General features: G+C 35.2%; 1 protein-coding gene across 1 annotated transcript in view; it reads left to right on the forward strand.

Moving 5' to 3' along the window:
* Nucleotides 1–4,527: 4,527 nt before the first annotated feature.
* CenG1A (Centaurin-gamma-1A) overlaps nucleotides 4,528–18,805 on the forward strand; it is a 107,454-nt gene continuing 93,176 nt past the window's right edge. The window contains exon 1 of the mRNA XM_069055428.1: nucleotides 4,528–5,002. Coding sequence (XP_068911529.1) covers nucleotides 4,828–5,002 — 175 coding nt within the window. The 5' untranslated portion in view covers nucleotides 4,528–4,827. The remainder of the gene's footprint in view (nucleotides 5,003–18,805) is intronic.

Raw genomic sequence — 18,805 nt, forward strand, 5'->3', positions numbered from 1 at the left:
GAGTGCCAAAAAAGCGCAAGTTACACAAAAACGAGTTGAATACAACGTTTTTTTGTTCGACGAGCCCCCCCAAAGGCTCCAAATGGCTGAAAATCTTTAAAATTACCTTGACGTTTCGTTTTGACAAGTTGTCAAATTCATCAAAATCCGTTCACACAGGAGAAAATTCTCAAATTCTGACAGTGTCGAACAAAAAAACTTATTACAACATAATATAATCATCTTAACATGTTATAAAAAACAAAATTTATACAGGGTGATTTTTAAAGTTGTGCAGATATTTTAATCACGAGCTACTGGCTTCATGTAGAACTCCGAAAAAATGTTTAAAAAATTCTATGTCAAAAAATAAATGTCATTTTTTTTTAATTGCTTTTAGTCTTCTACGTTGTCAAACAACCTCGTAGGTAAAATTTCGGCACATTTTAAAAATACACCCTGTATATTATATTTCATAAAACGTACACGTATGCGGTTTCCTTGTTTTAAAGTATATTTCCTAAAGGTTACTTCGCATTGGCGTACATTTTATAAAACATTATATACAGGGTGTATTTTTAAGATGTGCCTAAAAGCAATTTAAAAAAATTGTAGCTCAAAAAATAAATGTCATTTTATTTTTTGACATAGAATTTTTTAAATAGATACTTTTTCCGAGTTCTACATGAAGCCAGTAGCTTGTGGTTAAAATATCTGTACAACTTTAAATAACACCTTGTATCTGTGTAGGTATACCTCGGGCGCTTATAATGAAAAGATTACTGAAGATATTTTGATGGGGTTTTCGCTGATAGCTAGATTGTTTCTTCAGCTTCAATTTTAATGAAAACAATAGCATCATTTTGCAAGGGGGCTGAATAGTAATGAAAAGTGTGAAGCAAGTCCGAGAATTCCTGTAGAACCATTCGGGGTAGCGCTGTATTTACAAAGCATCCTAAAGGCATTGTTTACTCCGTTGGTCGAAATTTGTAACAACAGCAATTTTTTGTATGTGCGTGAGCTATTGCATTTACATTTATATGCTTTAATTCGGTGTAGGCTGTGTGCTGGTAGGCGGGATCAGAGGTGTAGTAAGGTTCTCGATAAAAAATAAGGTAACGACAACGGTTGCGACGAATATGTCCATCTCATTTAATTTGACGTATTGTTAAATTAATGTGCTTGACACATAAAATTTCAAGTCACAAAAATCCCTAAAAAAAGTGCCCTTCTGTCTTTGGCACACTCACGACATTTATCGATAATGTCCTCTATTTTAATTTGGAGTCTTAAAAATGAACAATGAGTTGTCGCTACCTTATTTATCATCGAGAACCTTAAGGTGTAGAACACATCAGCGCTCGCAGTGTTGCTAGTAGGAACAATTGGTTCGCTTTCAAGGCAGGTGTTTACATGACCGTTCAATCAATTTTTGTTAATAATTCCCATTTTTTCGTTTAGGAACGTTTTTACTTTGATTTTTGAATTTTGCCGTTGTAAAAACCTATTTACAGAAAAGTCGGCGCCACAATACAGCGATTTCTGTAATTGTTGCCACATTTTAATTACAAATGAGCAATTTCAAAGCGAAAATTTCGGATCGGAAAGTTTTTACAGTGGTTTTTGAAATTTGCTGGTATAAAAATGGATTTACAGAAAAGTTGCCGCCTCAAAACAGAGATTTCTGTAATTGTCCCCACATTTTAATTACAAATGAAAAAGTTTAACGACAAAATTTTTATTCCCAGTCACGACTTGGACTGTATGCGCTGATGCCTATTGATTTTGGATAACAATTGGTCCGGAGAAAAACCGATTGATGTGATTTTTTTTCTCTTGCTTCTGTTCCAGCTCGGTTTTAAATTAAAATAACGTTTAAGAATAATTAAAATACCGCCCAGCAACGCCATTTCACTGATGAGCAGCGCGACGCAGACTTTGGAACAAAATTTGAATTTTAATTTGGAAAACTCTGTCATTATGGACCGAAGCTCAGCTTATTATACTTACATTAAATTATAAAAAAAGAAAACCAGACAAATGCAATGAGTCCAAAAATTATTGCTCTGGTTCTAATAAGCGCCGGCACCTTGTGATAACTGAAAATAAAATAACTAGGATTTCCCTTGCCATTCAACGTGGAAACGTTGCAAGCATTCGGGGCACTTTTCCAGATTCCGCATTATTATCGGAAATTTTTGCATTGTAAATTAAAAATGTTATGTAATTATGTTTATTAAATTTTTAATAATAGAAAACATAACTAGTCTACTTGATAAAGATTAAAGCGAAGAACAATCAAGCATTATTATTGTTCTAAGTCCGTTTTATAGAAAGTTAATATGGAAAATCTACAGAAAGTGGAATTTTTGACAATTTTTTAAAGAACTATCCTAAGAAGATTAAAGTAAAAGACTTTTATTTTTGCTATATCAGTTTTCAGACGTGGTCTTAAGGCTTATACGAGTATCCTGTATGACATTGTTAATGGAGAATAATTAAGGTAATGTAATGAAGGTGATTTCCTTTCTAATTTTTTTTAACGAGTCTAGAATAATTGTATTCATAGATAACGAGTGTTTAAAAATAAAACTGGTCAAGAATCCAGTGGAAACAAATGCGAATTGAGGACGCAGTGCCTCATAATAAATATTTTATACTTTAGCCAAATCACACACTTTGAATATGTGCCAAATATGTCCACGCTAAACATAGCCCCACTAAATCTTCTGAAAATGAAAGAAGAAATAATTTATTATACCTTAGTATAAATGGTATTGAAAGTGTCCACTACCTCCTTCATGATATATTCTTATTTTCTTTGTTATTCCACTTATAACATTTTGACGAAGATTAAAATGTAAGGTTAGAGATAGAATTGCAAGGAGTAAAATCACATGAACGTGGGGGTCATGGAATCTCTACATTTCGACTGGCGAGCTGATTATGAAAAGATTGTCTTATTGCATCCAAGTGTCTCGAGGACAATGAGGTGTTGCTTCATCTTGTTGAAAATATTCCCCTTGTAGCTCATCATCAAGCGATTCTTCAAACAATGATTGTACCTACCTACCATTTCCTCTAGCTACCGAGCTACAGTTACAGTCTAAATTTATCACCATATTAATTTGGTTTTTTTGCATTGATGTGAGTTATTACAAAAAAAAAAATGGTTCTAGTATTCTCATTCAACTAAAGGGTACCACACACCAAGTTTCTCCGGATGTAAAAAGGATTTAACAAATTTGTGCACTCCATGTTATCATTCATATTCATCAGTAACAAGTTTTATTTAGGAATGGAACATCATGATGGAGTATGTTTAAAAATCATTGAATAAGTGTCGGATAGTCCAGCTACGAGTTCTGGCTCATGTAAATACAGTGTCCCAGAACTGTCTCCTCAGAGAAAAAAAGGGAGTATTTGCAAATGTGATAATCTGAATTTTAAACAAACAAAGAAAGAAAGTTCTATCTCAGGTCATAATAGAGAAAAGACATCCTAAACTTGACCAATCAAAGTTGAGCACCATCGCCGGGATTTCGAATTTCGCATTTTGTTGCGATATCAATAATCATTTTTGCTGTCTAGCAATTTATCCGCTTTTTAGTAATACCTAAGGACGAGCTTCTGGGATTGGTGAAATTGAAAACTTTAGAAAAAAATTCACAGTGCGATCTAAACATAAAATGTAGAAACTGAAGCAAACTTGCAAACAATGTTGCAAAAACAACTCTCGATCATAAATGCTTTTTGCACAGTTGATTAAAGTAAACCATCTTAGTTAAAAAAATCTGATTTTTATAAATATTCGACACAGGATGAAAAACACAAAATTAAATTTTTGACAAAGAGCACTTGACCAGAAATGCATTTAGACAGACGACATATTCTTTCCTAAATATTTTATTTCAATCTTTCCATATAGAATACCTAAAATCATCGGAACATCCGCTTGATTTTCCATTGATTGATTTCAATCACAATTAGGTAAGTGACTGATAAGATGTCGAGACTACTTCCTAGAAATCAACACATATCAATGCATTCATTCTCATTTTATCTCAAAACTTCTCCTTGTTACCTATATGGGATTAAATTCAATTTACTCTTACTGCTACTTCTGTATTGAATTTTGAAGCGCCACTTTGACAAACCAAATCAAAATGTCAATGGTGTTGGCATGTTGCCAATCTAATTTTAAAGTCATAGCCAACTTTAATTATTATAAATTTGAATGATCTGACGGTACTGACAACCTGACACACAATAATTCCTTATTAGAAAATAATTAATTGAGAAATTTGTATATTTATATCTGTTTTGTGGATTGCATCAATTAACCACAATAACCTTGCCCTAAAACCCGTTTTTGTATCAAAAGTGTAAATAAATATTAAATGCTTCGAACGCGCACCATCTGTCATCAGTTTTTAGACGTCACGTTCAGCACCACCTGTGAGCCGCTAGCCGAACCACTTCCCCATCCGTCACTCTGACAGTCGCATCTCCAACCAGTTTCCACCTCCTGTAACAGTCCTTTTCGGCAGCGATCGTCCGCGAAAGTGCCGCCAACCTTCGCAGATGTTATGTCGCTGCGTTAGCCAAAACACAAATGGAGACCGTGTGGTGGGAGTGTACGGACGTCTCATCCTAACCTCTTCGTTTTAAATGTGTAATTCCGTGGAGCGGACGATTTATCTGAGAGGTGTCAGGTGCGGTCGCGTTTCGGTGGTGTCCGACGAGTTCCAGTGCTAGCCGAGCCGCGTCCACTCACCGTAAACAGAACCACGCGAAAAAATCGTGCTCCGGTGTTGACAATGTTTGCAAGTTTATAAAAGTGTCAGCATGAATTCAAGGGCGCAATTGCAACCGTTCCTCAACAACTCCCTGGCCATCCGACAAGAGATCCAGCGCTTCGAGAGCGTCCACCCTTCGATTTATGCCATCTACGACCTGATTGATTTGATTCCGGACGGCCTGGTGGCCCAGCAGATACGAGACCACGTCGTTTGCATCGAAGGTGAGTGATTTGTCGCCTTCTGGGGCCAGGCCCTACCTGACCAGGTATCCGGAATGAAAGCCGCATTGTGGCCGAAATAACGCACACGTAACGCGCCACTAACGGTAAACGCATACTTGTTGCGGAATACGAGACCGAAAAGAACACGTTTTCTTCGATAATGATGTAACGAAGGACGAGGTTTTCTAGTTTTTTTTTAGGTTCACTCTACCTGCCAGTTTACCAAGAAGTGGAGCACAATTCTACTCTTGATGTAGAAACGTAAATCACCAAAAACGATTATTGTTATCCACTTAATTCTTCAGGAGGTAACGCCTGACGAAGACTACATAAATAAATTGAACAAACCACCAACAAATTCGGTGTAGCCAAAGCAATTAATTCGCTAATGAGGGTATCAATATTAGTGGCATATTAATAAAGCTTGTGTCACTGAGTCTAAAAATATAAATAATGATAATGACAATAATGATAGTAGGTATATTATTGTGTTAAACATATTCTTCAACGAAAATACATCCTTTTAAAAGACATTTATAAGCGAGAAATTAAATACAAAAGGATTCTTACACCTTCGCAGTTTTAAAGCGTGAAGCACGAGTATACCGAAGTGTACTTTTCATTCATACTATCTGTTAATAACAATTTAATAGTACATACTAGTAATTGTCGTTACTTTTACAGCAGACTAAACCGAATATAAGTAAGGAACCAAGCACTTGCCCTTGTGGTCCCTCGAAATATATTTACGATAGAATTGCTAACAGTTATTGTTAAAAAGGGATTCGGGTGCAATATCTAAAGTATCATAGAAATAAGATATTCAGTAAACTTTGACACCTTCATTCGACACGGTCTAGCGTTCCTGGTAGATGTGTTGGCCTCAAGTATTGGGCGATTTCGATCGTCAGAATTGTTTGAACCCGATCTAAAAATTATTGTTGGATATTTTTAAATAATTTGGATGGAATCTAGTTCAAGATCTAAGTGTCGGATTGGAAAACAAATTTTCTTCGTTCCGTTGATTTTGTTGTATCTGAATTTGTCTAGATTTGCCAGGTTCAGATGCGAGGTCATTCTTATTTAATCGTCTTTGAAGGTGGTACTCTTCGGGATGTTGTCAATTAATATTTTAATCAGATTTTTAAAAATTAATATGAGTTGTATCTACAAGGACTCGAATGTGACCTTGTGACGTTTCCGTTTCTTCCAGTTCAGTTTGTTTAGAAATTCAGTAGCTTCCGCTTCTTCTGCAGATAGACTTGCACAGTTTTGAACACACGGTATTGTCAGAAGAAATACGGGATTAATCTAAAATCAAAAAATGCTGATTTCCTTTTTTTGCAGATTTACCAGACACACCAAGGATGGAGTTCTGAAAGAATGAAAAGATATAGAATTTGTAGAAATCGAAAGAATCGGGAAATAAAAAATATTTAAAAAAATGAATGAGGAAGATTGACGGAAGTTAATAATTTGAGGATTATTGTGGAACCTTCTTGTAATTTGTAACTTGTCGTGAATTTTCAAAATTAATAAAAAATGGTTGTACTAGAGCGGTGTTAGAAAGAATATTGGGTTCGTCTAAAATAAAAATGCGCATTTTTTAAATTCAGATTTTGTTCGATATTAATGAGTTTGTAGGTGTATGGATTATTCATGGAAAAATTAATAAAAGTGTCTAGAAAATTAAAAAAGGGAATAGAACAGAAAGGGACTTAAAACGTACTTAAGTGATGTAGGGACCGCGGGAGAGAAGAAGAAGTGCTGAGGATGCAATAAATTATGTAATTAATTTTTCCATGCAAATACGTTTCCAAGACTGAGTTTATTAAATATGTAATAGGTTGAAAATACTCTTAGTACAAAAGGACACCGAAAAATCAATTAAATTTAAAAATCTGACTTTAAAAATCGGATCTTTGACATTTTAAATGTAACAAAAGATCGATACGTCATTTATCAAAGCATTGATGGTGGCAAGTCCAAAAACGCCTTTCCATTTAAAATGGGTTCGCATCGCATCATTTAAAGCATTGAAAAAGTGTCAAACTTTTTCCAGTTATGCAGACTTCACAATTCAAAACGAATAATCACGGAGGGACCAAGTATTGGTCGCTGTGACTTACCTGGAACACAACTACAATAAAATGATTTACGATTATTTTAAAAGACTGTCAAAGAGATTCTGTAAAGGAAAAACGTCAAATGGTTTACACGATCAAAACCTTTCTTACTAATTTGTTCTCTATGGTGCATTATTTCAGACAGATATTTCAAATGAAATCCTGGGCTGGGAAGGCGTTGGAAACTGTCGATTGTTTTGCTTTTTTAAAGTTCAAATTGACAGTTGTAATTAGAGCATGTTGACAGCTAACCTAAAATTTATAAACACAAAATCTTTGTGTTTATTTTTTTTTTCTTTTCAATGTTTTACATTAAAAATACAATTACTAACGATTCCTATTCTCGAAGCAAATATCTAAGGGCACCCTTTGCTAAAAACAAACATGTTCAATTATGTGCTGATTAAACATAAATAAATATCATTCGTGTCAAACAGCGGGAAATTTCAAATGGTTCACTTAGCCCATGAACGCATGATACCAAATACGGCGTGGTCAAGAATGACTGAATCAGTTGGTGACAATGAAAATTTGAATGATTTTGGTACCACTGTAATCTAAATGCATTACCGATTGTCAGCTTTGACAGTGTTGAAAGGCAAATTTGAAATTTATCATCGAAGGTTAATTTTTGTAATAGTTTAGTTTTTATTGAAATGGTTTTTACACTTTACATTTTCAACATTTATTAGATCTTGATTGCCACCGAGTGCCAGCTGTCTACCTTGTCACATAACCGACATAACCTAATTTTTTTTTAATGTCGTTTCAAGTTAAAACATTCGGTCAATGCCAATTACGAGACAAAAAAAAGGTAATTGTTCAGTTTAACTACTTCTGGAATTTTCGCGTTTTTTCTGGCTAGACAGCCTCAGGCCGTCCTCGTAGATCGTTTCCCACCATTCAAACCTTGTGCAAATGCCTTTTTTCCTCTCTTGTTGTGTTTCAAGGTCGCGTCAAGGTCACGCCAATGTCGTAGTATAACTAAAGGGTAAGGAAAATTCATTTGCACAAGGTTTGAATAGTGGGAAACGATCTAGGAGGACGCCCTGAGGCCGTCTAGCCAGAAAAAACGCGAAAATTCCAGAAGTAGTTAAAGTGAACAATTACCAAAAAAAAACCACCCGTATGTTTCAATTGTTTCATTTCCAACAGACTCAGTCATTGTTGATCACCCTGTATATATGTATAGTAAGTTTGTAATTGTAGATCTAGGTGTTGAAAAATCGAAATGAAGCTGTCGACAGGTGATTAAATTTGATTACAATTTTGAATCTTTTTGAGTAATTTTTCAACAGACGTTGCAAATGCGTTTATAACGTCCGTCGTCACGAGTTATATCATAAAAAATACTACACCACGAATGGAATTAATAACACGAAACCAAAACTTTTTTGAATACCAACGGACTCCATTTCAATTGTCATTCTATGAAACCTACATTATTTGCAATTGAAACAAAATGCAGCAGAGCTGAAACAAATAGGTTGTTATTGTACAATTGTGGAATACTGAATCTAAAAATAAACATTTTTATTTGTAACAAGGTTGATAACGATAATGGTATTCATTCAGATCTTTATCAACTGATTTCTAAACTCCATTCGCCGATTTTGACAGGTCCTGAGATACCTCACAACACTCAGCTACGCGATAAAAAGTAGAACGGCGGGTAAAAAGTCATCATACTCGTATCATCCATCGTAAACGAATTAATAATTTCAACAGCAGTTTGTAACAATTAAAGTCGCTTGCACCGAAAATCCGTTCAAAGAGATAGTTGTCAATCCACCAAGTGCTTAACGTGCACGTAGGATTACAAGTGGCTTACAGTGGTATGCTGAATAACTGCAAACAATAAAAATGTGGCACGATTAGTACTTTTCACTACGTTGCATTTTGGAACTAGAATTTGAAAACGCAAAATCGCTCCAGCGAATGGAGTATATCATAATTGGTGTAAGCTGTACTGTATGTACTATAGGTATCGAGCGATTAAATTATGTAATTTGTAATCGAGTCATTCATGATCCATGAATCCGAAATAATTGACATTGTAAACTATTGCAAGGGTGGTTAAAGTTATAACAAATATAATTGTAGGTACATATACCCAGGATGAGGATCTGACGAAAAATTGAAATTAACAACAAAATTAGCTGTAGAGGCTACAGTTTTTTCGGATCTATGTAAAAATTACATTATCAAAATTTTGGAAAACCAAATCAATTTTTAAAGTCTTTAAAATGACGTAACTTTAGATCCCACAGTTAAGCATATCAATCGCAAAAGACATACGGATTCAAATCCATGGATGACTCGATTACAAATTAATTTGAGCGCTCAATATACATAATTGGAATTAAACTTGAGGAGAGTCATTAAACTAATGGCAATTGATTTTTGTTATACTTATTTCTTTCCTTCTACCTTCTTGGATTTCTTACTTGCACATCATTATAAAACTTGGATAGTCTTTCAGTTTTCTTTACATCTCGGTAGAATCTTTCTTTTTGTTAATAATAATTAATAGTATGTAATTCCTTAACATAATAGTTGGAAATATGTATATACAGGGTGTCCCAAAATGGCGTACTAACTACTTACTACCGTATCCAGGATGTTTAAATGTACACGAAAAAAATATGGAAACAATTTTTCAGACAAAAAAATAAATTATTATTATTTTTATTATTAACGGTAATACAATGTAAACAAAGATGTAATCGTACATAATTACCTTGCAATGTTACCGTAGTGGATTTAAAATAATTTTTTCGATTTCCAAAGCTTCTAAATTCACTATTGTGCAGGATTAGATATTGGTAGTGAGTAATCTTGTACTTTGTGATAATATGTACGACTAGAGGTAGCTGTAATGACAATTTAATACATATATTTCAAAATAATTTTCCTGTTAAGTGCCACTTTCAAGGACCGCCAAATCAGCAATTAAGTCCAATAGAATTTTTTAAACATTTTTCTGACGTTTACGGTAGTCTCTTCTACACCATAGTGCACCGTTAGTACGCCATTTTTGGGACACCCTGTATGTAGTAGAGTTTTTAATAATAGAAAAGTTAATCATAAATCCAAGCGTAAAATAGTATCGGATTTCCCCTCAAAGTTGGCGTTGAAGAGTCGATTGTGAACGCACCATTCGTCAGTTTGCAGAGTAAAAATACAAACAACGCGCAAAGTGAGGTTAACGTTAAACAGTTGCTTCGTGATCTATAATCCGTGGTACGTTCACAATCCACTCTTCAACGCCGACTTTGAGGTGATATTAAAAAAAAAAAACACCATATCTATCGTCCTATTTTTGTGATTCTGAAATTGTCTTGAGTCAGGTGAAGTAAAAATACTAATTTCGTCCTTGACGTGGACATACCGATAAGCGATAACTTTTAAAGGCAATTTTGTAGTCGTGGAAAAATTTTCAACATCTAATTAAGGCACAGTTGTCAATTTTCTAACGAACCAAATGTCAAATTTCACAGTACGCCCTAAAGGTACTAATTGGTTGAACGTCATACCAAAATTGAATTGAATTTAATTTACGTAGGACAATTATATTCCGGCATATTGAGTACATATAATAAGCGTCTCATTACGCCTCCACCAATTTTATGCTAAATGCACTTATGTGAATGCAGTCGACGTAAGTAATTTAACTTATCTATCGTCTTGCACTTGATTACTTTAACGATTATGTCGTTTATATATGTAGGTAGCAATCGTGAACGTAATAATAACACATCATTTACGTATGATATTTAAAAAAAACAGATACATTTTCACGGATTTTTAGAATAAAGAAATTTTGGCCAGGTTTTAGAATAAAGAAATTTTGGCCAGGTTTTTAATGTACGTAATGTTATTAGGCGAGGGTAGGAAGTACAGTCACCCATTACACTAACGTTGTGGCCCTAACGACAGATAAAAGCGAAAGGTTAAACAAACAAACAACGTTTTATTAGACATTTATTTAAATTTGCAAATTGGCACAATTTACATGTTTGTATTATCCCAGTGGTGACGTCAAGTCGATCGCGTATTTTAGAGGCGACGCTGTCACAAGAATTATTTTATTGAGACTAGCGTGGTTTTCCAGTTTGTCATGTCCTCACTTTTCTCTAAGTTCAAGGTTGCCTCCATAACGAGATAAACCTTAGAACAAATCGATGGATCTAGTCGACGGTCGGTTGGCATTTTCACTTCCAGGTACACCAGAAGTGGCACCAACTTTCTCCTCTTTTTTATAATTACAATTTAAAAATAGCACTTCAGCATCAGCGTTGCTTGTCGGCGGCGCAAGTGTATTACTTTTTCTCGGACATCTCTCCTTTAATTTTTCCTAGTGTTGTCTTTTTATGGGCCCATTAACGAGTTCATTTTCTTTGGTGATTAAAAATCTCGGAGCAATTTATCGCTCTATATTCCGCGGACAAGGATACGCCGAGATGTACGCCCCCCGGAAAACTCCGCCACACACCCCACAATAATAATAATTCACTGTGGATCTCGGTAATAAAGATAATTGAGAGCGTCGCGGCGCCGGCATCCATTTTTATGAACGGACACGAGACGGTATTTAGGGACGTCGGATGAAATAGCTCGTATTTGTATAAAATGTTGGTTGTTCGTTTCATTGTACTTCGGTAATGACGAGTTCTGTACACAGATGAATGATGGTGCAGAAAATTGCGGTCGTGGTCGAGTGAATTTTGGAGAATTCGAATATTTAAGTTACCGTTAATAATTTTATGCTTTTTACTGGTTTGTCAAGAAGTGACGCTGTTTCTAGTAGTGGATCTTTGTGTTATTTCGGATTGTTGAACTTTTGCAGCTTTTACTCACTTTCTTTTTAAATATGATTGTTTTTACTTTCGTCAGGAACTGACGAGTGACCTGACTTGGTTGACCTTTACCGAAAGCATTCTACTTGGATTTGTCGTGTTTAAAAAACGACGTTAGAAGTGATTCTTGCTTGTTTTAGCACAGTTCTCACTCTTGGCATCAGCCAGCCTCTTTCTCTTTTAACAGATTGTTGTAAACATTTAAACAAATCTGTTTGGCCTGTTCATTTAAATGTAGTCTTTTCTTTCTTGATTCACTCATGTCAATTCTTGTGTCTTCTCCATTGGTGCTTTCCGGACAATTAAAACCACGGTCACTGTCATGGTGACGGTTTTCACTTCCACGACTTGTGGTTTGGTACTTCAGATTTGTTTTCGCAAGGACGAAACATTTTCACTATTCTTTTTCACTTTGTTCAGTGAGCGGCAAAAGTTTGGAAGAAATTCCTTAAATTTAAACAAAATTTTTTTCAAAAAAACTTTGCACAGGTCAATTTTAGTTTATAAAAATACATGTTTTAGTATAAAAAAAAATACAAGCAGTCATTTGTTTTCGAGTTATGACGTCATTGATAGTTTTTTTAAATGGAAACCCCCTATTTTTTTTCTTGTTTCTGATAGCCCTTTTAATTGTTTAATGACAGTATAAAAATTTTGTTATCTTACATAAGGAAATCTTTGAGAAAAAAAATAATAAAGTTGGAAAAAATAAATTTTATAACGAACAAAAACAAGTCAAAAAATCAAGTAGGTCAATCAAACAGTCAAATGTTACTGTCAATTTCATTCGTATGTGTTGTTTGTTTTACAAAACGTTTTCGAAAATGACTGATTTTACAGAAACACAACGTATAGAAATTTTAATTTTGATTGGGTGCGGGGATAAAACTAGATAAAACTAAAACGGGGGGAATTTCTTCATAAACTTGCTTATTGTCAACAAGCTAGGGGATGGCAATTCGAACATTTAATTCCATAATTTTAAATACTTACTAACACAGTTTTTGACTTGTTTTTGTTCGTTATAAAATTTATTTTTTCCAAATTTATTACTTTTTTTCTCAAAAATTTCCTTATGTAAGATAACAAAATTTTTATACTGGCGTTTAGACAATTAAAAGGGCTATCAGAATCAAGAAAAAAAAGGGGGTTTCTATTTAAAAAAACTATCGATGACGTCATAACTCGAAAACAAATGACTGTTTGGAATTTTGTTTTGCATTAAAATATGTATTTTTATAAACTAAAATTGACCTGTCCAAAGATTTTTTTGAAAAAAATTTTGTTTAATTTTTAATGAATTTATTCCATACTTTTGCCACTCACTGTATATTCACTTGGTGAAATCCTTATTACATATTAAAAAACAACACTTGAACAACAATAAAATTAACAATAATAGGACATATAAATTAGTCCGTCTCTGGATGATGAGCATGCAGGTGTTGACACGAACCTAACCACTTTTTATGATACGCGAATTTCGACCGTTTCGACGGATCTTATATCGTTGCAGTCTAGTACAGGGTCATTTATAAATGTTTGTCCCATCGCAGTAGGCGTTGGTGTCGTAGTTGAATGTGCCGCAAGCCTCATAACATGAGTAAGACCAGTATCGCCGATAGGTGGTAGTGCAAAACTGTCTACTAGTTTGTCTAACGTTGCGAGGCTGGCGGCACATCCAACATTTGAATGGGTTTTCAACGCTAACTGCGATGGGACAATAATTTATAATGACCAGTATAACTTGCGGTATCACGAGAAACAAACGGAAAAGGTTTCTTTATCTTATAAATATTTAAATCTAATCTTCATTTGCTTCTTGAAAAACCAAAGATGAAACGTTTTGCTTCTTTGCAAAACTGTTTCATCAGATTTTACTTCAAAATTTGAAACTTTCGTAGTCTCCAGGTCAAATTTCTTACATGGCTTCTTTTTCGAAACTGTAGTAAAAACATGAGGTTAACGTCTTCGTAGGTGTTGTAAACCATTGAATTTGATAGTTTCCAGTTAATAACTGTCGGGATGCATGATTAAATACAGAGATACAGAAGATGTAACAAAAGTTTGAATGAATAGAGTGTCCAGTTTTTATGTCCTTTTGTGCAGCATTTATTCACACTTGACAGGTGAGCATTTAGCACTTCTCCCAGCTGCCTTTTCTCTATTTAATTCTGATCATCACTTCTCTGACCACACTGTCCTTTGCTTTACAAGTGCAGGTTTCCGAGTTTCCGTTTGCATCGAATGCGCTATTGAATCCTATCCGAGATTATATTTGTCGAAAAGAATCAATTCCGTTCGTGGCTGTTCCTTTGATCGAATCTTCAAGAGAGAACAAAAATAGATCTGTGACGTTTAATAAGATCAAAGAACGTTGAGTCGACCCGACGTTCGATGTTATTGTGAACCTCAATGTTGGCGAATTGGACGTTTAATCCTAATTATGTTTCATCCTGTGATGGCTTTACACGTCGGAGATAAGAAGCGGCACTGTGCGACAAGAGATTCTCGACTACATTAAGATTAAATACTCGTTAAAGAGAGGATATCCGATATCGGCTGCACCTGCCGCTCATTCAGGCACTCGCTTTGGTAACATCGAGTTCCATCAAAGGTAACAATGATCATTAATTATGGTCTGGTATTGAAATTGCCATAACGGAGGTATGCCGTCTTGACGAACGCTTCAATTGAATTTATTCCAGTCGTTATCATAAATTGTTTCTTAATTGTTAATCTTCTGAAATAATGGCTCGTCTGGAGGTTCCAAGATCAGAAACGTGATATCGAGAATCGAGACGGCGGACGTCCATTATTGGCTCGTTTAGGAAGTGGGATTTGTTTTTTTTTTATCTGGGAACAAAGACGGTGCACGTGAAGAAGGGTCTTCTTACATGGAGGAATCTGTCACAAATAGAATCGCAATTGTCTTGCGAATTGCTAGTCATACCTCTGCTTCAGCGAGGAATTTCCTGTTAAGTAACAGCCAAATTGCACGCAGGCCAATAATGGATTGCCGGAGGGATTATTGTCCACAGAGGTATTTGTTTGTTGTCGGATTGTAAACAGAAATGAACTTGAGATTATTCAAAGGACGTTCTGGTGGGTACGTGTTGAAAGCTAAATTGTCGTGGGTGTGACTTTGTTTCTTTGAATGGGAAATATTCGCGTGACAGTGGAATTTCTTTTTTTGACTCCGGTATAGTTTGGGACTTCTGAATCTTTTTACGACCATTTAACCGTGATAATTATAGTTGTAAATGTCGCTAGCCGCAACTCGTTTTGTAAATAATTCTAGGCCATTCTAACAACAGGTTTATGTACACAAGGTGATTCAAAAATTAAATTGCAAGGAAATTTTGTAAGTTTCTCTAAATACATATAAGGTTATTAAATGACCATCGGTACTTTTTATCTTAATTTGTGGCTTTACCGTATCATGAATCATCCAAGGTATTGTCACTGGTACAGAGATTAATGCTTAAATTGAAATAAAATAGTACATTCTTCAATGAGCGTATATTGATGGTTATTATTCAAGAGGATGAAAATTGCAACACGAGCCGTAGGCGAGTGGTTGAATTATCCGAGTGAATAATAGCTGTTATACGCTAGTTAAAGACTAGACTTTCTCCACGACTATACAAAGACAAAACAATCTTTGAAAATTTAATTTAATTTGATTTTTTAATATCTGGCAATTCAAATTGTGCCACGGTTGCTACGTGACGCGTGACTTATTGTTTACAAACACATCCGATTGGCGATCTGCCGTTGTAGAATGAAAATACCAGGGATGTGATTGGCCGACAGCCGTGGATTTCAGCATACTCTAATACGAGGCGTGAAATTGATATCATTCTTTCATTGAATATCCAGCAAGAATGCATTCATTCAAATATTCGCGGAGAAACAATATTAGTTGATTTGGCAAAGTTTTTCTCTTGGACGTAATGATTTTGTTCGTTTGCCCAAACATAATACATTTCACACTCCATTGACGATTTGGGTTGGCGAACGTGGCGTCGATGAATGAAAGGGTTAAACATCTCCACCATCCGAAGAAAAATAATGACACGCACTTCATTTTATTTTGTTTTCATCTGGATGATCGTTTTGTTGACTTCCTGTCACGTCAACAAAAAAAATTCGCTCCGAGACTCGGAATATATAATTTGTTCGACTGTCTTTGCTTCATTTTTAATGATGAGAAGTTAACCAGGACGTCGAGTTGACGGTCGTAAGACGAAAAGTTTATCAATTTGGATGAGAGGGTCGTAAATATGCGCCAGTGGGCGAGGGCTGTCGTCAAAACCACCGTAAAATTTAATATAACACGTATAAAAGGCCAACTGTGGGTAAAGGGAAATTTGAAAGAAATGTCACTGACAAATAACTATTTCCCCGATACGGCTTTTATCTTTAACATTTCCAAAAGGTGAAATATTTTTCGTGCGCGTTTGGCTTGAAATTTCGTATAGTTTATACTTTTTCTGGTGTAAAAGTCAGTTATTTAAATTTTTGAAGGCAAATCGTTTTTTATAGTCTTTGATTTTTAAAAAATGTCTAGAAATTCCGCCAGTTCTGTAATTTATGAAAACAACATCGGTCCTATAGTGGAACCTTGAGATCTGCTTCTCAATACGGCGTATTTGTTTCACAAGATGGTTGATGGCCTACAGGGTACAGATATGATGAAATTAACAAAAATTCTTCAATTTTATGAATGAAGCAAGAGTAAACCTTCTTCTTTCTTCTGTTGCAAGGTAGATGAGCACCCATTCTTTACTGTGCTGTATTTCTGTCAATGGTGATAGAATGTGAATTTATTGAACCATTGCAGATTGCAATGTTTCTTTAAAAATCTGTTGAGATGCTTTCTGATAAAGTGTTGGTGTAGCAATGAAAATCGTATAAAAGTGGACTAGATTTTTTATTGGTGACGTTTTGTTGAAACGAAAATCCATTGACATGTTCTCGGAGTTAATACCATTTAGAACTAGTGGCACAAATTCATACCTACATGCTAATTAGTATACTGCACTATTCACGGTACAAGCGGAACGCACAATATCTCGTTGCATAATAGCACATTCTCGACAATAACTCAGTTGCATCATCGCCTATCCATCTTTATATCAGCGATTCAGTCCAAGTGTTATGCAAATTGGTCGGTTTTGTTCGATTCTGTCGACGAAACGGAACACTTAATACAACAGACGGTTGTTCGGTTGCTCCGAGTTAATCAGTCCCACCACACCTCCGCTGCCGTAAACAGAAGAGACGGCAAGGCGTTGGTGTCGAAGTAGAAAATTTGCAAGTTACGTAGTAAGGTCGGAAAAAGGAGCCGCCACGGCCACGTTTCAGATGGAATTGGGGAGGTCGCAAAGCGATTTTGTTCCAATTGCGGTGTAATTGCGTGTTATCATGGAGCAAATCTTTCGATGGGATTGTGTCAAGCCATTTTTGTTCGGAGTTTGTGTGGGTGGAGGTTTGAATTATCTATGTGGGACGGGAGTTGGCGTGAAGGCGGCATCAATATTTTTGTAATTTATACAAATTAAAAATGGAAACATTAAATCGGCTTTGGATTTTGAGCGGTTTTGGGACGGAAAGCATGTTTGTGGAAGACACAAGGTTTGGAATCGGGCCCTGAGTGGGATTTTTGATCCTACTAAAATGAAAAATCTTGCAGAATAGAGGAGATGGTGACAATGACAATAGAAAGTAAGAAGTTTATTACCATTAGCAAAGTGCTATTATTATTATTAACAATAATTACATTAATTTGTGGATTTGCATATTGTTAGAAGAAGAGTGACGTCTGAAATTATAATGGGGATCTATAAAGCAAATCTACCTGCAATACAAAGAAAGAACAAAAAAATTATTAACTGGTGTATTAGCAAAACAGATGTCACACATTTGTGTGCGTGCGATTGTATTTTTAGAATTCTAAAAAGGGGTTCTACGTTTGAATGTCTCTAAACGTTGCATCCTTCCTTCCAAGAGAATACAGAGGAAGTTAGATGCCGGTGAAAACTGACCAAAAAATCATTTAAGACAGTTACGGTTTCACGTTTATGAAAACGTAAGTCTGTGCATGATTTGAAGAATATTCTTCACGATTAAGTGAGTTGTATATATTTGTAAACATATAAGTGGACCCACAAAGGAACCTTGAGGGACTCCTAAAATAACTACATAATAATATGTACATCCTAAGTGGATGGTCAGTCATCAAAACATATAAGTGGACCCACAAAGGAACCTCGAGGGATTCCTGAAATAACTACATACATCATAAGTGTATGATCAGTAATCATGCTTAATATATCGAGTGTTCAGTTGAAAAGTTCATCAAGTAGCCTTTGATGTCGTATTTTGATAAAGGAAACTGCCCTGGAAAATATCTAGGAAGAGAATCTATTTCTGCATTTTCAACTGGTTTTAAATTAACCGAATATTAATGATACGTTGTTGAAATCTTGGAAGACAAGGTTTGTTGTAGAAGATTTGGAATGTCATGTGATTCTCGGAGATTGTATTTTGAAGGTTTCTAAATCTCAAATGAATGTGCATTTCGGATTTTGAAAGACATGATAAAGCTATTTGCAAAATGGAAATCGAAAGTGAAGATAAAAAAAAGTGGCGTTTTGAAAGAGAAAAATTTGCTGCTACAGTGTATTTCACGAGTGATAATGAGCCCGGCGGAAGTGAAAATGCAACCCACAATACATTTCCAAAGCTAACGTAGCTATTTTAAATATCATATTGTTTTAATTTGCTGGAACGTTGTTATTGACCGGATTGGG

The sequence above is a fragment of the Tenebrio molitor genome, chromosome 8, assembly GCF_963966145.1.
Source record: "Tenebrio molitor chromosome 8, icTenMoli1.1, whole genome shotgun sequence".
Taxonomy (NCBI): domain Eukaryota; kingdom Metazoa; phylum Arthropoda; class Insecta; order Coleoptera; family Tenebrionidae; genus Tenebrio; species Tenebrio molitor.